The sequence below is a fragment of the Apteryx mantelli genome, chromosome 14 (assembly GCF_036417845.1).
Source record: "Apteryx mantelli isolate bAptMan1 chromosome 14, bAptMan1.hap1, whole genome shotgun sequence".
In the NCBI taxonomy this organism is placed as follows: Eukaryota; Metazoa; Chordata; class Aves; order Apterygiformes; family Apterygidae; genus Apteryx; species Apteryx mantelli.
The window spans coordinates 18,356,571-18,380,611 of record NC_089991.1 but is presented as its reverse complement, the minus strand read 5'-3'; the positions used below and the strand labels follow the sequence as shown (position 1 = coordinate 18,380,611).

Below are 24,041 nucleotides of genomic sequence, written 5' to 3'. Positions count from 1 at the left end.
AGGCGACCTACATTTTACCATGTGTTTCAGCATTACTTAAAAATCTTAATACTCTGCCTTCTTCCTTCCTTCCTCATTAATATGGGCAGGCAGAACCTTCTCTGGTGAAGCTGCCAACAAGTCCTAAATTTGTTTTTGTTGATAAAAACCTATCACAAAACAGGCAACTCACTTGTCACAGGGCACAAAACAACCATCGTATAATGCTAATTTTCACTTGCTGCTGACCTCTGCCATATGCGACTTGGAAGTCTGTTATGATACTCTATTACGCCTCTCCCCAAAACGCATTATCCTGAAGGCCCTCATTGCAAGCAGGCTTTTTATTAAGTAAAGGAATTCAGGAAAGCTAGAAAACTGTATCCCAGCCTTCCTTTTTCATAAAACAGGTATCTAGAATATATAAAATGTAATTCATTTTTTTTATAAAGCTGCTAGCTCAGTGGCGAGCTGACAGCAGCAGCCATATCGACTGAGGAAAAATGGCTTGCAAAATATTGAAGCGGAGGAACACGGAGTGCTTAATCTCTGCTTAAGAAGTGGTTCTTCTGCAGTGTTTTTCAGAGGGAAAAATGACTAGTGTATGTTATAGAGAAACACATGCAAATAAGAGCGGAAAAGTTTTGTCTGCATCGTCTCCATGTGGGGAAACTGGGGGGGTTTGGGCTGTTGCAGGCGAGGACGCTAGGCTAGATGGACAGAGCTCTGACCGTCTGGATAGCTTTGTGGGTTTGGGGGTGGGTTTTTTTTTGTTTTGTTTTGTTTTTTTGAGAATTTGCTTAAAACAGTAGAGCAGGGACTCCTACTTCTGCCTGTTTCGTAAAAACCTGTCGTGTAAGCCCAGCCTGAGCGAGAGCAGAGAAGGGCTGCTGGCCTGGGACGTGTCCCGGGATGGGTGGGCTCCTGGGCGGCCACGGCAGCCACCGCTGCCCTGGAGAAGGCTGCAGGTGGTGCAGGAGAAGGGCCCGTCGGCAGCTAGTGCGAAGGGCCGGTGCAGGCTTGGGACAGGAACGACCAGCTGGGCCGGATCAGGAAATCAGTGGGATGAGAAGGCTGAAATCAAATGAGGAAACAGTGAAATACGTGAGGAGAAAGCCTGGGGCCTTGGAAAGGGTGGTGGCAGTGGAGGGAGCCTGCGGCAGGGAGGAGCGCCTGGAGCTGATGACCGGCAGGGGTGTCTGGAGCCGGGACGCCATGTGCGAAGGGCCCCGGCGCGCGGCGGACAGGCTGGGAGATGATGTCTGGTGGCCAACGGCAGCGACGGTGAGCACAGGGGGTCTCGTCCCACCAGAAACCATGCCCATCCTCCAGTGCCTTCCTCTCCCATCGCTGTGGGCTCCCGAAACCCAACAACAGTTTGTGTATCCTTGTCCCTGCCCGCTAGTGGCAGTCTACATATGGGGTAACTATTTTAACATCAGATATTTCTTCCCTTTAGGCCTAAAGGCCGGTCTGGGTGGTGCACTTTGTTACACACGAATTTCCTTGTGTGATGCTCTGTGATGGAATTGGTTATTTCAGCTTTTGCTTTTTGATCCACTATGTTAATGGGTAAAGGATGATATTAAAATATTTAAGGATTATTAAAATATTTAAGGCTTCAAATTTAAATTCAAACAGTTAAAAAATTAGAAAATGCCAAAATTAGTGTTGTGGCTGCAGTCTCCGTTCAGTGCTTTTGTGTGTATTTGTTATGGCGTGCTCTTTGATTGCAGTGTAGCCTCACGCTGTTGTTGTCGGACTGGAGTCGTTCCTGGCGTTGCTTGTTCCTCGGAGCGGCTCAGGGCTGGTAGAGAGGGAGCCCGCGTACGCAGGACTCTTGTTTGTCGGTGGCAGAAATTAGAAAGTATTCCAAAATGGGGAGCGTGGGGTAAGATGATCTTGCGAACGCTGTTCAGGGAATTGGCTTGCATCCCTTTCTGCCGGCGGTTGTATTGATTGATTCTGCGCAAGTGACCCGCACAGGCTTTCCCGGGCGGTCGCTGCTGGTGCGATCCTCGGCTTGGGGCTGGCTCAGCGGAGACGCGCGGCAGCGCTCAGGGCTCGCAGCTGCAGCAAAGTCGATAGGAGCTGTGCTGTGAACGTGTTGTGCCCTGCAACACAAATTACTTCGGGAAGCCAAATCATCTAAACTGCAGACTTGGGAGTCAAACTCCTGAATCTAAAATATATACTTAGATGTTGAAAGTGTTCTTGGAGTTTAAACTTGTGCTTTTCCATGTCAAGCTTGCTTTATCATTATCACCTAACCTTTACACTACTCTGTCCTTGTGAGATTAAGAGAAATATAAGTGCATAAAGCAAGAGTAATGCTGCATAGGAGACATCTAAATCAGAAATGAGGACCTTTGGTTTGAATGCTGCTGCTGTTGTTGCAGACAGAGTAAAGAGGCTGCCAGCCCCTCAAGGAAAAGTCCTGCTCTGGCACCCGTATCTGGTCGGATAACCACCACGGTCCAGTCTGGCTACTGAGCAGAGAAAAGAGTAAAATGGGATGGCAGCCCCTCTTTCAGGACCTAGGTTTGGTGTAAGGTCGGTTTGGAGTTATTTGCTCTGTCTTGGTTTAATTTATCGTCTTCACTATTGATAGCTTAATCGATGAGTAATATTTCTGTGGGTCTGGACAATGCTTGGTTTTCGTGCATGATTTCTACTCTTAGGAAAAACGCTAGTGTTCACTGAGCATAAAGGAAAAATCTAATGCACTTGACTGTTGGTTTTCTCATGGTTCTCTTAAAATGAAAACAAACTCACTTTTCTGTTAGAGAACCACTTTGACATGTAATTTTCTACTTGTTCTACCCTTAATGATTTTTTGACAAATTTAATTTTTAGAGAATTGCTGTTGTGAGTAGAGTTGGGCAGGGTTGATGGATGGAAGATGGAGCCGCAGAGAGATAAAAGAGTTTTTTGCTTTTGTTGCTTCACTGATTCTCTTGGGAAGAAGTTACCCTCTCTGGCCTTCAGTTTGTGTATGAATGTGTATTATGGAGCTGTGATTTAAGTTAGGAATCTTGATGAAGATTTTGTGATTGTGAGGAAGGTGTTACAAAAATGCAAAATATTCTTAGAGCCATCCTTTAAAAGTAAATAACTGGCATATGCAAAATCAGTTTTCCCTCTATTAAAATGAAGCCAGAAAAGCTAATATAAAAAGATTGAGCACCCATGCTCTATTTATTTATTCTAATAAAAACTTTTATTGTATAAATTATAAATTAACTGCACTGTTACTATTTCATGTGCATTAATATTTGGCTTTGAAGGTCTCAGCTTAGGAAGGCAAGTGTGGTTTTTTTCTTTTTCTCAAGAATATAAGTGTGTAGAGCCTCTAAACTTTGGGGATAGAGGAAAGACAATTCTGCATTTTATATTGTTCTTCCTCCTAAAAGAAAATTATAATAATTTTCCCAGGCTTCCAGTAAATACTGTAGCTGAAGCCAACACAATATTTTTGAACACTCTAATAAATGTTCCATAATTGCCTCTGGTGGCAAGTTCTCTGGCTAGGGAATCAGTTTGGCTCCTGTAGTTGAATCATATAATATGATTTTCATTCTCTGCTGTAAATTGGCTCTGGACAGTTTCACATGTCAAATTTGACTACTATTTTTTGGATCTCCCAAGGCAAACTGTAGCATTGGCTCCTTTCACTCAACATCCAAAAGCAGTTTGTATTGTCAGGCCAAAATTATGTATAAGACCTTTTATTCAGTGAGAGCAAAGCACAAAAATAATACAGGAAATACTTTAGATTCAGAGTCCGTAGAGAAAATAGAAATCCATTGGAAATGGCAAGAATAAAGATGTTGTGTGTACTGAGATAGAATTTCCTATTTTTCTTAACCTATTTCACAATTTTACAAACAAGTAATTACTGCAGGGAGTTATTGCTGTTAGATTAAGCAGGATTTATTTCTTATGTGTTTACTTTTATTTGTAAAATTAAATGTAACTAATGTCATCACTAGGCATAAGAAGGTGTTTTAGTTTTGATAAATCTAGATACACTGATAATTATTTTCATTCTATTGTCTGTATCAATTTCTTAGTTTACGCTCTTCTCTTTATAATTGTGACATTTCTAAAAACTATGCACAGATGAATTTTACTCAGGCAAGCAGTGTAGGAGTTAGCAGTCTTACAAGGTTTCAATTTTTTTTCTTTTCTTTTGTTTTGTTTTTTTCCCAGAGACATCATTTCAGCCCAGCAGGAACATAAATTTAGCCCTGTTAATAAAAACGAATTGTATGGCCAGCAAAGGCAATAACAGAGTAATACCAAGTAATCACATTGGTTAACCGAGTATCACCCATCACAGACTAGGAGATTCAGATCAACAAAAAGCCATATATCTTTTTTATCTAGTACAAATGTCACTCAAAACCTTCTGTTTTGCTAAACAAAATTAGGAGATTATATCGTATAATGAGCATCTATGTCTTGAAAGTTGATTAGGATAGTGTGGAAGAAATCAGAGAAAAAAAATTATGGAGCATAAAATCATGACTTTGAAATAAAATATACTGATCAGATTTGTTACTATATGAAAAAACTAATGGTCTTTTGGTTTACGTGTGTTTTCTCTGTTTGTTTTGCTAAAGAAACATTAGGTGAAGGACGAAGGATATGAGGGATGTTTCTATTCAATGGCACAGTCTGTTTTGTTGACAAAACATTATGGGTGACAGCACTTCAACTGCCAGAAAGCTATTAAATTTTCCTACTTGTTTCTTGTCTTTTACCTTTTCCTTGTCAGCGTTTGTGAAGGTGTAATAGAAATAGGTGTTACCCAATGTGTGGGACTATTGACAAGGAATTGGGTGATCAGTTAAATGATGGCTTTTTTCCTTTTCGTCAGGTTACTGTTTCAGTTTACATCTGAAGTCTAAAAACATAATTCTGGGTTACAATTTCACCAAAACAGTGTAAACCAACTTGAAGAAGTCCTCAGCCCGCTGAGCTGGCTGTGGCGCTGTTCGAGCCCTTGGGAAGTGCCCTGGGCGGGAAGGTTTTTGAAGGAACTGGAAGTCGATAGAGGATGGGCAGGATCAACGTGCTAAAGTAATGCCAGTGAGGCAGCCGTGAGACTCGTTAGGGAGTTGGTCTTTCTGGGACCTAGCGGGCAAAACCTCACTCTGAGTAAAGCGAACGCCGCTTGCCCAGTACGAGTCTGTTTTGGTAAAAGCCATTACTCCTCGTTTGCATTTGAGAAATGCAGCCGTAGGCCAGCTCTTGCTTCCCAGAAGGTGCTGGAGGAACCACGCGTCTCAAGTGCAGCCTTTGAGCTGCAGATGGAGCAGTATTGTAAAAAATCACAGGACCACAGGAGCAAGTCCTCAGCAGAGCCAGGAGGGTGCACGAGCCCGCCGGAGCTAGGGCGAACGCACCGCTGGGAAGCAGCGGCTCGAGAGGCTCGGCCTCCACAGGAAGCTCTCCGGGAGCCTCTGTACTGAAATCCCTGCGGTCACAGGAATATGGGAGCGCAACCCATGTTTTTGCTGTCTCCTATGCCGAAACATCTCGGACACGCACATGCACCTGAACGCGTGCGTGCTGGTCAAACGAAGCGTGCAACAAGGCTGCATTTCAGCAGTAGGGAGTTGGAGATGGCCGAATCCCTCCAGCCTGATGACACTTGCTTTCCCAGGTTTGCTCTCGCAGCAACATCCCCCTATGCAGATCTCCTGTACAGATTAATTTCTTTCTGCAGACCCTGATCCCAGGCTCATGTAAGCCCATGAAGTCTGCTGAGATGGGAAATCATCTCTGTCTAATCCGGGTTCAGATCCTCGTGGTATACAGAGGCAATTCGACACATCAGGGTGGGGGAAGTAGCAGGGGGCAGGAGGGGACATTATTTGGTATTATACCCCAAAACATTTTCTGTCTACCCTTTGGTGTCCTCATTGGTTATATCTGCTGGTGGTGGCTCCTCGGGGAGGTCCGTGTGCTTGCAGCCCCTGCGGCTGCTCCTGGGCACAGCCTTCAGGTGGCTGAGAGCTGGGGAAGGCGTCCGCTGCCCTTAGAGGGAGCTCGCGCGTCCGTGTGGCATGCTCTCGGGACGCCTGCCGTCCCTGCTCCACGGCAAAATGGGGAAAATAACTGAATTAGAGTGGCAGGAGAAAGTGGCAATGATGGGTGGTGAGAAAAACAAAGGGTTGAGCCTAAGGAAGTGGCCCATCGTGGTGCTAGATGGAGAGGAAAAGCCATTATCTGGATACGGCAGCGTATTATTGGCTCTTTATGTAGACAGAGACATCGACGTTATATCAACTGTTTCATAAAACACCCGACTACAGATTTCTCTGCTGTCCTCCTGCTTGTCCATACAGCACTCGACACAAAATTACCCTACCGCAACAGAGCTGGTGTATTCCCAGCATGCCTGATGTGACAAATTTAGCATTTTCCAGCAGATACCTGAGGGACTGCTACACTAGTGACTCGTATCAGTTTAAACCCAATTAACTCTGCTATGTCAGAAAAGCCAGCACCGTTAACATTACTTTTAAATGAGCACCATGGTGGCAGGGATCAGATCAAGACATCTGTTTTCACTCTGAAAGACGTCAGTTGGCAACTTTTGATGAGCGTAACTATCTATGTAGACCCCTAGGTAGGGTTATTTTGAGAAGTGATTTCATCCTTGGCGAATGATGCCCCAAGTGGGATTCTGCCTCTTGAAGGCCTGCCCTTAGTTAGGTAGAGAGTTGAGAAGCAGTCCTTTGCTTCTTAAACTACAGCAGGAGCTAGGCAGCTAGATCCTGGAAATGAACACCAAACTTGGGAATATGAAGGGAAATTCTAGTTTTCACCTTGTATTGGTTTAGGCAGACAGTTTACTGGCTCTCAGCTCTCCAGCTCCGAAGGTGGAGAGGCAGACTCAGTGAGAGTGATTGATAATATGTACTATTAATTTTATTTGGAAGTCATTCAAACGCTGTGATGAAAGGTAGCAGTATAAAAGCCTTCGAGAACCACATGTATTTAGGGTTTTTATAGCAATGGTGGAGTCTTCAGCTGAGGTAGAGATTGAAAGCTTTAACTGGCTGTTCGTTAAAACAGCAACAGTAAGCAATGAGATATTTAAAATGCTTAATCTCCTTGCGTGCCAAAATGGTTTGTTATCTACCTGCCAGAGAGCCGCGGGGTGAGAAGAGGCGCAGAAAGGCCGTTCCTTGGTGGGACAGGTCCACGAGCACTTTGCGAGGTGACAGGACTGGGGTTTTCGAGCCTCGCGCTTTGTGAACTTCTGTCGGGATGGGACCTGCGGGCTGGGCTGTGCGGGGCAACGACTGCACGGCTTCTGCGTTTTCCACCGCCGCACGCGTGGCGGGTTGTGCCAGGGTAGAGGCAGAGCAGGAGCCCTTCCTCCCCCGAGGCCTCGCGTGGAGGGTTCTCCTTGGACAAACCCCTCGGTGCTGCTGCCTGGGCCTGGTGCACGTAGCAGCAATGCGGCTCGCGTTTCGGGTGGAGAGGCAGGAAAGGGCTCAGTTCTACCCACAGCTGTAGTAAGGAGAATAGGTTTTAAGTGTGACATGTTTCTTTTAAATGCTGAAGATATGTCTGTGGATCTTTCTTCGTCAGAGTCCAAAATGTAAATGAGCTATAAAACTCCAAAATGTAAGATAAACGTAAGATAGTGGTCCAAGTAGCTTTTATAACCCTGCCTTCGCTCCATGGCAAGGAGAACAGTCTCTCTCCTGCTGTTTTGTGCTCTCGAAGTTTTCTCCTTCTTCATACAAACCTTCCCAAGCCGGGGCCTTGCCACCATGTGGCATTAACTTGCTGGTTAGTTCCCCCAAGCTGGCCTTGGCTTGCTCCCTGCACATCCCTGCAGACAGGGCAGGGATGCCGCCCCCGGGCAAGAGAGAGGCTCGTGCCCTGGGCAGCAAGCGTGGCCCGGGCCATGCGGGTCCCGCCAGGCGTCGGGGCGTTTCGGGTACCCCCGCGCGCTGGCACGAGCCCGTGCTTCCCCTCTCGCGGAGGCCGCCTTCGGGAATGGGCTGCCGGAGCACTGTGTGCCGGGGAGAGCTGCGGTGCGGTCCAGGGGCGACCGGCTGCTCCGTGCCTTCCCGTGCCTCCGGCAGGGGCCTCCCGAACACCCGGCGCAGAGGATGTACCGGCACGTCTCTGGCGAGAGCGCGGCGCACGTTAATGGGGCGTTGGGGGCTCTCTGCGTTCGACAGCGTGAATTAGCGGCACTGATGCTTCGCTCGCGCTCTCTTTTTCTCCAAGCTAGTGATTTGTCTATGTTATGGGTAGGTAAGCTTGACAAAACATTACACATTAGCAGCCGAGACGGTGTTTGAAACGGGAAAATTGCTAGCAAACTGCTCCATTAGAGACCCGAGTAACAAATTCTTTCTTTCCCTCAACAAAAGAGAGATAGTTAAGGCCCAAATTAATACGGCTGTCTCCCCCACCTGCGTGGGGCATCGCTCTTCAAGATGAATGGCTTTGCCACTCCCGAGAGCGTGCTCCGGCTCTCGGAAAGCAGCATTAGGCAGAGGTTCATCCTTTGTGTCCTGCCGTCCGGGGTGTGAGCAGCACAGGCGCCAGCCGAGGAGGCGATGAAAAGATTTGCACCTCGGTGAACCCTGAGATGGATTAGCATGGGAACTGGAGTGCTCGTTTTGGCTCTGCCATCGTTTGTCATCTTTAACTGGATCGTTTCCCCTTGTTTTTCTCTCTGCTGGGCTTACGCTTTTCTGTCATTGCTGTAAAGTCATTTGGAAAAGAGGGGGAAGGAGAAGGGCTTTCTCCTGCAAACCACCACGTTATTGCAAGAAAAATGTATCCGAATCCATTGGGCCCTCCGACTTTCCGATCTCTGATAATACTTTAGAGAGGAGAAAGGAAATTGTTCTTGTCCTTTGATGTTGTTGTTGAAGCCTCTGAAACGAGGCCCCAGAGAGCCTTGGACACAGGCAATTTATTTTATCAGTCTTCTGAATTCGACTTGTTGAATCTTTTAAACAGATCTTATGAAATACCAGAGGAACATCGAGGAGAATTTTATTGAGTTATAAGAAATCTAAGATGTGGAGGACAGTAGTTCAATGGAAATTTACTCTTTTGGGACCGTCTTTTGTACAAAGTTCTCGAATGCGTTGTAAAATTAAGTTTCTGTATATTCCTGTGACACACACACAATCAACTCACCGATGTTTCTTTGCACTTGGTTTATAGTGTATGACAGTGCTTCCTGGCAAGCAGAGGAGAACATGAAAAACGCACTTTTCCAGAGGTCATATTCTAGATGAACTAGATAAATATAACTCTCTCTGAAATACAATGTGTCTGTGAAATTTAGATTAGCCTTTTGCTTTCTGCAGAAAAAAACAGCAAAACTAGGAAAAAACTTTATTTTTCCCTTTATTTGAAAGCAACAGCGTTTCCCATTATATCACAAATAACACTGGTTTATAATGAAGCCTTCATCACCTTGAAAATGTCAACACCTCTTTTGGCAAGACCCAGTGTTTCCTGGAGGTTTCCAATCCTGTACCGGCTTTAGCATGTCACTTATGAGATCAGACTGGGTTGACAGCAAAATTTAATTGTGTAGCTGCATTGTGATTTTCAGCCTACCCTTGCCAAACTATAACATGTGTTTATGCGTAACAAAACTGTAGTCAGATTTGTACTTTCTAAGAACCTGTTTATTTAGTGCTGCACGTTATTTAGCAGTCCGAGGTCGGCTGCATTTTATGCCAGCGTTGGAAGGTACCTGAGCGCCGAGCCAGCGAGAGCAGCTTGGTGCAGGTGCTGCCACTTGCTGCTGCAGCACATTTGCAAATGCCACAGGACTGAAATTTCCGTGCAATTTTAAGCAATTATGAAATGGGACCAAGTTTTCACCCTGCAACTTTGTTTGAGCTGCCCTGTAGGGATTGCTGGGCGCCGCGTGTGACGCCGCGGTTCGTGTCCGCAAGGCAAGCCCTTTGTCCGCAGAAGTGTCCGCGCAGAAAAGCTTGGGAGGAGCGAAACGCCAACCTGGCAAGCTCACAAAAAGCCCTTCTCGGAAGAGCATGTGTATTGCAAATTCTCGTGACAACTCGCAACAATACTGGTGCGCTGAAGCTTGCAGCAATTTGCACTTCACTGGGGGCTTCCAAGAAATGAAGCGCATTATATTTAGACCAACTGGAAGAGAAATTTCAGCTGCTAATTCAAATCACAAAACAAGGAAGAGAATTAACTCTGATCACAACCTTTAAAACAGACTGCTAGAGGAATAAAAAAAAAAAGACTGTGCACACTGACTCTGCAAGTATCAGAACATTCATGGTTTAAATAGCATCTTAGAGTATAAATGAATTGGCAAGATATCTTACTTTCAAGGGGATTTTTCCTTTGCCTACCGAAGGCATAGATCAACAGAAGGATACGCTGTGCCTTAGAGGCCTGATGGACCTTATGCATTTTCCCTCCATTCTTTCCAAATCGTTTAAAAAACATGAGTGACTCCTCACAACCTCTCATTTTAACTCCATTCATGGTTTAAAATTTTTTTTTTCTCCCCTCCGCCCTGTTGCAGCAGCTCTAAATGACTTGAGTGATTCATTCCATCATTCCCGTATTTGGAGGGTTTTATATTTCAACTCTACACCAGAGAATTTTGCAATTAGAACTGCTTCTTTTTATGAAATATGGAAAAAATACACAAGCAGTGGATTAATAAGTAAGAGCTAGATAAAATCAATTTCTGCTTTCAATTCTAAGCGTGACTGTGGGATGCTGGCTGCTGTGGTCATGTGAATTTGTTGTATGGGAGGCCACTTTTATACCTCTAATAGCGATGAATATTTACGGTTCATTTGAGGAGAAGATGATCCTTTTAACAGGGATTTAGGAACTTGCTGACAAAGACTTGAAAATACTTATGTGAAGGAATATAAGGAATATAAATGGATTTTAATGGCTACTGTATTCTGTATCTTAAAGCTATTTATATTTTATGTTACTGATTCATGCACTTATGCTACTTTATAAAGGACAATTCTTTCAAAACAGATCTCAGGAATGAAAACAAAACCATTTTGATTTAGTCCGGATCATATTTTAAAACACCTTCGCTATTTGTTGGTTAAAATTGGAAGATACAGTCCTTGACCCTCCATTTTGATGTAATTGTTTTCCCCTAAAGGACATGAAAAATCTGAACTCCTATTGCAGCGGATTCCACTTTGTTTCACAAAAACATTGTTAATGCAGGTTGTGTATGTAGGGAGGCAACTTCAGCCTGTTCCCACAGATTATTGCGCCTGAGTCACTCTGGCAGTATTATTAATCTGCTTATTAAGCTGCCATGACATAGCATGGCCTTCAGTGTAGATAGCTGCCTTCTGTTCACAACAGCCACTCAGGGAAAGCATCTATATTTTCTACCTTAACTTTGACTAAGCAGTAATACAGTATACTTAAGAATTTTTTTATTCGTTCCATGAGCTTTAAAGATACAAATTCTATAGTTTGTGACTTTTTTCCGTACAGATTGATGTAGTCAATGAGATGAATTTGATTTATAAAAAAATTATTTTCTCAGTTTAGTGGCTTTCACATATAAACTCTGTAAAATAGTTTTATATTTGTTAAAAAACTGTTATAATGTTTGATGTTATTCCTGCCTTCCAATTGTGTAGTTAACATGTATATTGCTTTGTTTGTTTTTAGACGTTTGGAACAAAACCTCATCAAAGTCATTCCTCCTGGAGCTTTTACCCAGTACAAGAAACTTAAGAGAATGTAAGTTTTAATAACAAGACCGACATGCAAGAGCAATCTTGAATCTTTTAACTCCAAGTTCAGTATCTTTGTTTTACAAACATATTGGCAATTTCTGTGTTGAAATCAGTGGGGATTACGCAAATAATCGCCTCAAAGTGTAAGCCACAGTGGAATTTGGTCCAGGATGTTTAGCAGTGCGTGAAATCCTTAATAATGCTCAAATTCACTTTCTGTTATAGACAATGTGAACTAATTAGTTGTTGTTACTCCATCTAAACTTTGAATCCAGTTCCCCAGAAAAGATTTTAAGTTCTAATTTTTCTTCTCATTCATTCTGGTTTCTCTTTGCACCACTTCAGTTTGGTTGGCACCAGTTATAGCAGGAGGACATGTTCCTGCAGAGTTGTTTGGATTTTCCTGGTGCGTTCAGTGTCATGGCATTGAAGTGATTTGATTGTTTACAAGAAAACAAAGCAAGCTGCTGGAACTCGTTTCCTCCGTGTTTTAATAACCAGTAGATACCTAGACAATTCTTTTCCTACTAATTCTTGCGTTGCTTCTCTGAATTAAAAAAAAATCACCTGTGCTCCCAAGCAGATAACCCAGGTTAACCTGGGTTAAGAAGAACCAGACCAGAGGAAGAGCCTCTGGTCTTCCTCCTTTCTTTTTTTTTATTTTTAAGCGATATATGAGAGATGTTGTGACAGTAGTACTGTCATACAGATAATGGTAAAATGAGTTACTCCTGCTTCACCATCCTATCCAAATGTAGATGTGCACCTTTGGACAAGTAAGTTGCAGAAAGGAGAGAAGTAATTCAGTCTTTGTAGCTCATTGCTAAGACTGCTAATAAAGGTGTCTTTACAGTTGTTTTCTGACGTGAACAATACTGGAATTAAGAAACTGTCAGCTCATTTCACAGAAAACCCTGGATCATCAGATAGCTAATGCTTTTGAAAACTGAAATGAGCTGAACTTGACTTTAGGAGTAAAATTACTGTGTTTGCCAGTCCAAAGTCATCCAGTTCCTAGAGCTGAAGAGCTGTAAATATGGATCTTAATATTTAACAGGTCAAATCATCAATCTCATAGAGTCTCTATTCTTCTGTCTCACTTTCAATATAGCTGTATGTATTTTTAAAGAAGTACTGTATTAGATAGCAAGACAGTAATTTCAGTGAATAATGATGGATCCCTTTTCAGTGACCTAACTTCTGACTCCTTCATTATTAAAGTCACTACTTCAGTTCTTTCTGAGGTATAACTAATTTTAGATTTTGGCAATGTTTTACTGTCCTTTCAGTCTTCATGATTGGTGAACTCTAGTTTTATGGCACTGGACCAAAAAAAGATCTTTAACTCGACTAGCTGCTCAACCCAGTGTGGCACTTAAGTGACATGATTAATATTAGAAGTTTACTGCAGAATTCCATTAGTGAGTTGCGTTAACAGGTTTCTGGAATACTATTGGCATAATCATGGAGATCTGAACTCACATTTAATAATAAGTTATTACGCCAGATGACCTGTATCAAAGCTTAATTAATGTGGCAGTGTTTTGTGGAGGAACTCGGGATAGATAGTTATGCCGCAGAAGGTCCCATAACAAGTATGATGTTTTCCTGCCTGATTTTTGACCTGTCTCCTTGTTGAAGCTTTGTTGTGGCTGGACAGTGAGGCCCTGAATCAGTTGTTACTCTTGTTGCATAAAGTTTAACTGAGGGTGTTTGTTCCATTACTGGAAGAGATTATTGACATCATCTTTTCAGAGTGCGAGATATCCCATGTTACTAACACAAAAATATACTTGGTCAAGAAATTGCCTGTTGAGATTTATACATTCTTTCCCTGGTAGGTAATGGCAAGACATGTTTGATAACATTGAAGCCTCTGACTTTTCTTAATTTCATTCACTTTGAGTTCAACCAGTGGTGCAATAGCATGAAGATTATTGATTTCATTAGTTGATGCCCTACCTAGGGTACAAATGAAGAACTATATTACTTTTGTTGTTGTTGTTACTATTTTGATAGAACTCAAGGGATAATATTAGCATAACATTGTGAATCATATTATTGTATTCTGCTCCTTCTGGAGGATACATATGCAAGAATGTTAGGGATAATAGACTGTTTGCTTACGGCATCATCAGTTTTTTGATTGTTTACTGAGTTTTTCCAGCAAGATGATGCGGTTTCCTTTTTTTAAATGATTGGATAGCTGAGATTAGTGTCACCAGTTCAGGATAATCCTTATATGACTTGATCTGAGTTGGCTGAAATAATAGCAGAAGATGTATTTATATTAATTCAAGTGTCATGTTTGCGTGTAGCTGGAGTTTGTTATTTAGAATGGCTCTTAGCAGCTTCCAGTGTGCAAGAGTTACGTGATTGCAAGAGTTATGTGATTGTTTCTTGGCAAAGGATTTGAAATCTTTTGTGTGTCCTGGACTTCATCATTACCTATGTCATCTTGCACAATGAATTACACCAAGCTAAATGTATCTGTCTCAGAAGGAAGATTTGATACCTCTAGGATTCAAATATGCAATTGAATTGTATAATCTGAGACAGTGGTTCCCCAGGTTTTTGGAGGAATGTGACAACAACAGCTTCTTGCTCTGCTAGATCACCCAACGGCTCTAAAAGAGGTTTGAGATGCATCCCATCTGCTTCAAGGGAAAGATGGTTGGTCAGCCAAGGCTTAGAAGCTGTTGTCATCATAGCGTGGAGTAACCCTGCCCAGACAGGCCATTTTGAATTCATTTACATATCACACAGTTGTGCTTGTGCTGTAGTTCTGTAACTCCTAGCCTAGCGGTTGCAAAGTTTATGGCATTCCCTCACATTTGATCTGTGTTTTTCTGAGGCTTTTAAAAGACTGGCTTGTAGCACAAGGCTAAGAGCCGGGAACACAGAGCCACTCTGAAAGATGTGGTTATACCTCTCTAGCTCTGGTGCTTGTAATGGTGTTTGATACTGTCAAATTAATTTTACTTTTACTTTTTCTTAGCAGAAAACACACTGAGATTTCAGTCTTCCAAGTAGCACTGTGGTGCTGCTACTTTTGTTAAGCAGCCTCTAAGAGCTAGACCATATATGACATGAATTTTTATTGAGTACTCTTGTCAAATGAGAATAGTCCTTTTTAAATGTTAGAGATAATCAAGTAATCTGTTTCTAATAATGCTAGTCAACACAGAGAATATCCATACAATGTTATTAATAGTTTTGCATTTGGCTGCATCTAAAAATAAATGTGTTTTGTTTCAAAACCTTTTACAGTAAAGATATTTCAGCCAATGTCTTTGCCATATACTCATATGTCATCCAGTGACTCACAGGGTATCCTTTCTTCCCTGCTGCAAAGTCAAAAACAATTTATGTCCCTAACCGGTAACTGAGCACAGCCGCCCTCCAAGGTGTGTTAAACAGCCTTTCGAAAGAGTAAGGCCTCTAGCGTGCTGTCAGGGCTGCTGGTAGATGGAAGCGTGAGGTGACTCATGGTTTTCCTGCCTGGGTGGAATCCTGATAAGTTTATTATGTTTCTGGCTAAAGAGCTGCAATTCCACTGAGTGATTCTAGCAGGGCCCTACCCCATGGAAGGGAGCCTGATGTGACCAAAGTCCACTGAGTCATGCAGGTTGGAGAAACGCGTCTCTATTTGTCTTGATGCAAATCAAGCACAGAATAGGATGATCTAACCAGAGGGCAGCAGACCATAGGAAGGGAACAAAAGTACAAGGGCATAATTGAATCCTTTTGCCTCAGTCAAGTCAGAAGGAGATGGAGCCTCCTTACCCAACAGCAGTGGAGCTTGGGCTCTAATGGAAAGGAAATAATGTGTCTAATTATTTTATAATGCTGATTGTAGTGCATCTGCATGGAGAGGGTGAGTGTCATCACCCAGCATGACATTTATGCAAGTTCAGGCACCATTAGTTACACACTCATTAGCATCCTGACGTGGGGAGAGAAAGGATGCAAATGTTGAAATGTGGCAAATCCATAAAATAGTGCTGAAATATTTGTGTCCAAAACTAAATGCCCCTTTTCAAATGCTTGTCCCTCTTCAGCAAACTCATGATTTCATGACACTGTAATAGGTTTTAAAATGTTCCTCAGTAAATCGATAGCAAAATCTTCATGTCAGACTTCTGCTTGCATATGAATTACTAGACAAAAAGCAGCAAATACTAACAGACATTCTAATCAGGTTTCACTAAAGATATAAAAATAAATACTTGTATTTTCACTATCACTAACACTGCTGCTGTGAGTTGAGCTGAAGAACCACAAACCTTCATTGAATGATGTCCTTGTAGGGAGGACACTAATAGAAAACATGAGTGGGTCCCAGAGCAGTTGTTTCATGAGCCTTATAAGAGAACCAAAGAAAACCCCACTCTATGTTGCTAGATTTGAAAACAGAGGGCCCAATTAAAATTTTATCCAACAGAATTTATGCCTCAAAACATCATCCTAAGAATTATTAATATTGGTTCATATAAGCAGAAACTAATCCTTAAGGAGTTTTGTAGAGTTTTGTTGGGAGTTTTGTTTGATTTAACTATACTGTATGTTTCTGGTGTTTAGAAAGATAAAATCCTTGATCATACTACATCTCATTTACCACAAGGTTTCTTCTCTAACTTGGACAAACACAGTCCTGCTGCCTCAAAAGCCATTCCTCTGGTGCCAGCGCCATGCCACCTCTCTTTCAATCCCACCATCTTCCTTAATGCATGTCCTACCAGTGCTTTCCAGCTACCTCAGAACCTCTCCTCACCTTATCATTTAATTTATTATTGAAACATGAACTCCGATACTGTTTTGTAACATTAGCCTTCCATGCCTGCCTTTAAATATTCAGATGACCTTTGTGCTTTGTCATAGGCTGCCCCTCATGCTTGAGGCCCCCATTACAGTCACAAGGCCACCTTCATTATTAATAGTTCTGATGATGGTTTTATCGATGGTTTTTATTCAGTGGGCTACCTCGCTGTTGTTCTTCAAAGCTCTTCATAAAACTCTTCTTTGTTTCAATGGCCATGAAATGAAAGACCTTATCAACAGCGTCCTTCTGATGTGTTGAGGCTGCCGCCTGTCGTACTAATTGATGCCTTTTGATTATTCCTGGAATTTGCCCATTTCTCTGTGTCCTTATGTAGTTTGTAATTTCTAGATAGCATGATCTTTTAGTTCTGCTTTTGTATAACAAAGTATCTTCTTCCAGAACCTACAGTAATACAAATAATTACTTCAAGATAAATACCCATTTTCATCAAATTTCCATTTACAAATATTCTTTTGATTTCTCCTAATTCTCTTTACAGAGACATCAGCAAGAATCAAATATCTGACATTGCCCCTGATGCATTCAAAGGCTTGAAATCTCTCATTTCATTGTAAGTAGAATATAGAACTGAATGGGTATTTGGGGAGAGCTTGCATGTAAGAAAAAGCAAAATGATAATATGCTGTCTGGGAGAACTTATGTTTCTGTGTATAATTGCCAGCTTGCGTGAAGCATCTAATCTTTTGTACATGAAAAAATTGGTCATGAAGGCTAGAAGGAGGAACTGTTTACACGACTCTAATAAGTTCTTTTATAGATGAACACCCTTAAGGTTGGTTACTTGTTCACTTCTTCAAAGCCTGTGCATTGGTTCATTCTCTGTATCTGTTGTACATGTGCACCTGCAGGCTAATCCATGCCCCCAACTCATCATAGTGTGCAAAAACCATGTCATAGCTCAGACATTGGTCAATGGAATTAATCAGAGTGGGGCTGGGGATAGATACATCCATACCAAAATTTTTTTCTATACTGTGCAGAATTGAGATTGCACTTTTTTCTCTTTTTTTGCAAACTACTTACGGAAGAACTCTAATGAGAAGGTTTATATTTCTTAGCTGTAATTACTACTTTATTAAGCTGGTAAGTGGATTAAAATATTACTATATAAGTAAGCTAAGAGGAAAGTAGGATCTCTTGACAACCATTACTTTTTCCTTATAGAACATAGAAACTGTTTGTAGCACCAAGCTGAATTTAAATGCTGCTATATTTCAACGTAGCCACTCACAGCACTGTTGAAACAGGGAAGCTTGTAATGGGTAAAAGAGAGCAATACAAGGTCAGAAGCTGCATATGGCAAATGAACTAGAAGCAAGACTGTTAGAAAGACCTCCAGGTTGGAAGAAGAGGTTAAGCTCAACTGGAAAGGTTTTTACCTGCATTAATTTTAAATACAGTTTTAAAACATTTACTATATTAATACTTGTTTAAGACAGTTTGTTTTGTATAAGTGCAGTTTATTTTTAAAAGCTGTCATCATTTTATTCTGTGAATACTAGATAATACTAGCAATTTGTTGACTAGTACTAATATTAGAAGGCTGTTCAGTGCTTAACTTATATGCTGCAGTAAACTTCTGAGGCAACATGCAGAAAGACGGACCTTTCGTTGTGCCCTGAATCCAGCTGGTGGAACGCCAGAAATATATATTAAGTGTTGCTAGCCTTTGTTGAATAGCTAGATCAGTGTTATTCAGCCTACTGTGGAAATGGTCAAATCCCTCAACACTGTCTGGAAACAATTCAATAAGAGAATATTTACTGAACACTACAGTTTTGGCATATTATGAAACTGCTGCTGATGCTGCAATGCTACAGCTTTCTGGTCATGGCAAACCTCCTGGCTAGGAGCAACCTGGAGAGAAAAGGCACTTCCACTGGGGTTCGCTTCCCAACTCAAAGTTATTCCGGTTTAGCTACGACTAATACAGATACCCCCCTGGGTGGCCTCAGGAGTGGGGCAGAACCCATTGGAGTGGACGGAGAGGAAATGAGAATATAAACTGGGCAGAAGTTGTATAGCGCTTTGACTTGCGTGCAGAAGCAAGTAAAATGACTGTATTCTCTGTTCAGTCATCCAAAACTGTGCTCTGAGTAAATGAGGCCAAACAGGTTTAAGTATAATTAAATTCAACTGGGTAAAATAGTGCTGAAGAAATGCTAGAAGGTTATGAGGGGGAAGAGAGAGGGCAGAGAGGTGAGATACAGCAAAGGAAGGGCTAAAGAAAGTGAACTGCCTCTAACAGCCTTTTTTTGTTCGGTGTTAGTCTCTGCCTCAGTTTCCTTCCTGCCACAGCTGGACAAAGCTGTTGCAACGTGCAGTCTGTTCCTCCTGCCTTTGGCAGACTGGTTTCTAGCACAGTATCAGCCCCAGCCTGGAAAACGTCAGCCTCCTCCTGTATGTTCGGCTGTCCGTTGTGCTCACCATGGGCTTTTAATTTCTTTTGAAAGGTTTTCCTCTTAGGTAGGTCTTATGAGGTTTTTCCCTCCGGCTGATAGGCAAGAGCTGCTTCCCTGATCCTTCAAGGCTTGGTGTTCACCTAGACCTTGGACAGGTTCCTCCCTGATGGTCCCTTTTGTCTTCGTTTCGGTTTCTAGCCTTAGATACCTTTACAGAGCAAAGCTGTGCGGCACAGTCTGGCCTTCTGTGAGGATACCTCCCCCGGGTCTGTCTTAGCTCTTTTCAGAAGTGATGGGTCCAGCTCTTCTGCCACCCAGCTGCAGGGAGACAGTTAAGTGCAATGGAAGGTGACTCCTTTGAAGTGCCCATGCTCCCAGTGAAATTGCCAAAGGCGGAAGAAAAAGGAGGAAAAAATGAAGCAAGCCAGTTTGCTTACTAGCATTCTCTCTTTTAAGCGGCCCATTTTTTTTGGTGCCTGAGGCCCAGTAACTCTGGTGAGCTGCACGCCCTGAAGGAGCACTGCTTTGCGTACAGCGCCGCAACCCGGCTGAGAGTAACTTTTATTCTGCTTCTGGGTAAGTCAATGTGATTGGTGGCATACATTTTAATGAGACACCGTGGAGGTTTAATTTGTGCACCAAACAGCTGGGGTTTTAGCTAGCTGAGTTAAAACAAGGATAAAGGAGGGGGAAATATTAATGCACAAATAAAAGTAAGCAACTTTGTGCCCATTAAAAATGAACCACTGCTTAAATTCCTTGCTTTCTTTTTACTGCGGTATTCCCATTTTCTGCTTCTCCCTTTACTCCCCTGCTTGCATTCAATTGCAGTGCTCCCTATGGGTCCAAGAGAGTGAAAGTGCTTATCTGGAAGAGAGCCAATATTTTTAGCCTAGCTAGCTAATGGAGGCCTATATATGGTAGGTTACTGCTCTGCTTTCTTCTGAAGTTAACTTAGGTTAGTGTTTCCAGGCAGAACTGCTTGTCAGAGTACCTACATAGAGATGGAGGAAAACATGGTGTATTATAGTTTTCAAAGCACAGGAATGTTTATTACAGCAGCAGATCCCACAAAATGTATAAAATGAAAATCTTTTAAAAGTGTTAAGTGATCCATGTGCTAACAGGTCATAAGTTTTTATTTTAAATTTATATATTTTTTCAAGAAATCTCTTACCTAAGGGAGCAAAACAGGTCACAAAATCTTAATGCTTTGAATAAGCCATTTCTGCCTTGGGTTTTCTCTGCACTTAGCAAAAGAAAGGCAAGCTTGTTCCTGCTGGGACCCAGGATCTCCTGTTCCCCACACATATAGGAAAGAAAAGAGTTTTCTCCATGCCTGTTTCTCAGTGGTGTTTTGTTGCCTATGTGTATAAAGACTGCATGGATTAAGGAATTTCTACTTCTTTTTTCTTCCTAAAAGAAAAATCTAGACGACAGAACTAGATACATGAAGATCATTTGACTAGCAGTTCTGAGTCACTGGGTTTTTTTTGTTTTTTTTTTCCTGGGTGTGACAACAGTTGAGGAACAGGGGTTGTCGTCTTTAAGAACATTTGTTCTTCATCCCAGATTTTTTCTGGCTTTTCCTTCTCACCTCCGTCCTGCCACGTGATGGTTGCGCCTGTAGTTGCTCATGAACCTGGCTCTGTACGTTCTGCAGATTTAATTCTGTTACAGTGCCTGAAGTTTCCTTTCAATATTTAGGCACTGGGGCTTGAATCTGTAGTATATTTTTGGTATAAACCCAGCTTCAAAGCTGTTTCTGAACAAAACTGACCGTATAAGAGGATCCAACCTCTGCTGGGATCTGGCTGTGAGAGGACAGAGCCGTGGAGAACTTGCCATGGAGCCACCGCCGGGGGCTGCAGGAAGTACGGTGCAGGGCTGCTTAGCCGTTGGACAAATAACGGCTCCTCTGTACCAAAGCCACCCTCTATAAAATGGGGACATATTTCCCTGTCTCAGAGAGATGGTATGAGGCTGTTCACTTTGAGGCTTTGAGCTGTAGCAATACTGCAGTACTTCGGACCATCTGAAATATCCATGATGAGGAGCAAGTACTTAGATTTAAATCTAAAAAACAGTAGGCAGCGCAGACGTGAGTGAGTTGCGGTAACGTAGCCACAGCATTCGTGTTGGAGGTCTTGCTGGCTAATATTCCTTTCTGTACAAACATGAGAGCAAATAGTACATTTGTGGCAAGAAGTATGGCAGAATTGGTTGATTGCAGAAGGATTTATTATGTGAACTTGAAGCAAAAGTTTGAGAACTGCTTGGTCCCTGCTCTCTTAGCAGTAGCATGCTGTGTTGCAAGTGAAATAGGATTGTACTTCGCCTCGCGTTGGAGCGGTGGGTAACGTGCAACGCAGGGCGCAGGCGCTGAGTTATGAACAGTTTCATGTTTCACAGTGGCTGTATGCACTTTCTGAAGTAAATTAATTTTTTGTTTAATCAAGTGAAGATCAGTCTTGAATATCGGTGAGGGGATTGTGTGAGATTAGTGTTTGATTATTGTTAACACTATCAAAGATAACAGTTTTTCTTGGGGTCAGTAAGCTTCTCGCATGTGTACGTTCAGAAGGTCTTACCCAGACTGGGGACATTTTATGAGATACGACCACATAGTCGATGCCTTTAGTATGTCAAACTGTGAATGAATAAATTTCAAATCACTGCAGAGGGACAATTCCTTCACTTTCCTTCCTATACCGAATTAAGCTTGGGAACGATTTAAAAGCTCAGATCAGCTTGGGCACAGAGACAGCAGGCAGCTTAGGCTTTGACACAGCATTGCCGTTTAGCCCATCATCTCCTGGCTGATGATGTATGTGGTGTCACTCCTGGTGATTTGAAATCTGCAATAAAACACTGTCTACTGCAATAACTGCCAAACTTATTTTAAAGTAACAAATTGCTTTGGATAGTTTTACTGTGATTTATTTAGCCTAACTTGCTAGGAAGAAATATAAAATAGTGTAGGGAAAAAAAATCGCATGTCTAAGTTTCTTTCAGATATTAGAAATTTATTGCTGTTTTTACCCCAATCCATTCCTCCTCTTTTGAAAACTTAAATTCTTATTGAGCCTGTGCTGTTGTGTGCAGCTTGGGAAATATAATTCTTCCTAACAAGAATTGTTTTCACAGTCCGAAGGCAAGTTAAAAGCATTTTGAGGACTGAAAAAGCCATTGCATAAAGTCAGAATTTGACACTTCACTAAGAATGTTTCAGCCAAGCCAAAATAAAGGAACGGTTAGCTGGAAAACATATGGTCTAGAGTGAGGGATTCAATGTTAGGCTTTCATACCCTAAAGAGTTCAGAGTCAACTTCCAGGGAAAAATCTTTATATTCTGGGGTCCCACTTAACCAAGCAGCTACGCTGCAGCTACCTTTGCATGCAGAAGAACTGTAAAATAAAGAGGACACAGCAATTGTTGTTTCGGACACTTAGAAGAAGGTATGGTAAACTTCAGAGCACATGAAAGGCCATGTGTTTGTACAGTCTTTGCAAATTCCTTAAATTTAAAATGTTCAAGAGGTTGGTAATGTCTAGAGACTCTAAAGGTTCAGTAAGACTTTTGTATGCCAAGACCCTGCTGCTGGAAGATTGCTACGTGCTCAGATACATTCTCATAGAAGATGGTAAATTTATTGCTGTTACATGTGCAGCAGTGCTTCCAACACTTTCATTGTCTAGTATTTCCCAAGCTTTTAGATGAATCTGTGCAGTCACATTTTTATTAGTAACTATTTCCGCTGATTAATCATTATTTTTAACTACTTGTGAATTGATCTTGTATACCTGCATAACTTGAAGTTTAATTGTGACTTGTAATTAATTGTTTAACTGCAAATTTCATATTTTATTGTGTCTTGGAATGGGTACATTTTATTTTGGAATATAAAAGAATGAGGTCAGGATCAGGCTGAATTAGCATAATGCCTCCTTCTGACTTCTTTATTTAATTTCTTACCGCAGAGACATGATCACTGTACAGAAGGACATGTTTGTTTGTTTGTTGGCTTGTTTGACACGCAGGAGATGTTGCAGTTTAACTTTCTGAAGCAATGTGCATCTGCTGGCACAGCTGCCTGCCAAATCCCCCTCTCCTCTCGCTGTTCCCAGGGTAAATGTGAACCTTTTGGCCAGCTGCAGCTAAGCTTGCTGTGGGGGGAGCCCTCAAAGACCCTAAACTCCCACACGCTCTCTCCAAGCAGGCAGTTATGGGGAGGAAGAGGTGCTTGTGTCCTTCGTGGGGAAGGAAACTGCACAGGCCTGGGCACTCCGCTTCCACGCAGCAGCTCAGGCTTCATAACGTACCTTATGCACAGAAGTACACAGTTTAGTATAACGGGGCAAAAGAAAGGTTTGCAAGTTATTCCTTTTCCAGTTCTCTTACTTGAAAGCAGTTAGTTGAGTTGGAAAAAAATTGTCTTATTTTTAGAGTATTTTCTATTAAAAAAGCCGAATATAACTGGATTTTCTGTCTTTCAGCAAACTCTCTTCCTTCTCAGCTGAATAAGGTGCTGCTTCCAGGCATCCGCTGCCACGTTCGCCGGGCAGCCGGCTCCGTGCTTTCTGTGCGTTGTCCTTCCCTTGCTCGGGAGGTCGGTGGCAGCCCGAGCGCTGCTGCAGGCGGCGCGCCGGAGGACTGCAGCCGTGCTATGCCGCCCTGCGGAAAGCGTTTGGCTGCGCGCTGGCGGCTCTCCGTGCAGCTGAGCTTATAGCCCTCAGATGGCTCAGCTGCACATATGCCCATAACGATAACTTGCTGGTGTTAGAAAGCCACCTACAAAAAGTTTGAGAGGTTTGCCTGACTTAAAAATAGAGCAAATGATCCTTCACACTAGTCATTCTGGTGTTAGAAACCTGCTTTGTGGGAAAGACGGGGATATTATTTATGCACTGGCAAGTCTCGAAGGCCGGGTGCATTTGCACATCTTCCTGCCTGTTTTCTCCATCCGGACTGGTTTCCATCTTTGTAAAAGAGTCTCCCATGATGTGTGGTGAGGAGAGAGGGAAAGGAGCAGTAAGAAAAAGCAG

At 42.4% G+C, this 24,041-nt stretch overlaps 1 protein-coding gene across 4 annotated transcripts in view; it reads left to right on the top strand.

The window, feature by feature from the left end:
- SLIT3 (slit guidance ligand 3) overlaps positions 1-24,041 on the top strand; it is a 517,687-nt gene that overhangs the window by 342,498 nt on the left and 151,148 nt on the right. For 3 of the 4 annotated variants that reach the window (XM_067304842.1, XM_067304841.1, XM_067304840.1), the window contains 2 exons: positions 11,683-11,754; positions 17,072-17,143. The exons of the other annotated variant lie outside the window; for it this stretch is intronic. In XM_067304842.1, coding sequence (XP_067160943.1) covers positions 11,683-11,754; positions 17,072-17,143 — 144 coding nt within the window. The remainder of the gene's footprint in view (positions 1-11,682; positions 11,755-17,071; positions 17,144-24,041) is intronic. 4 annotated transcript variants of the gene reach the window in all.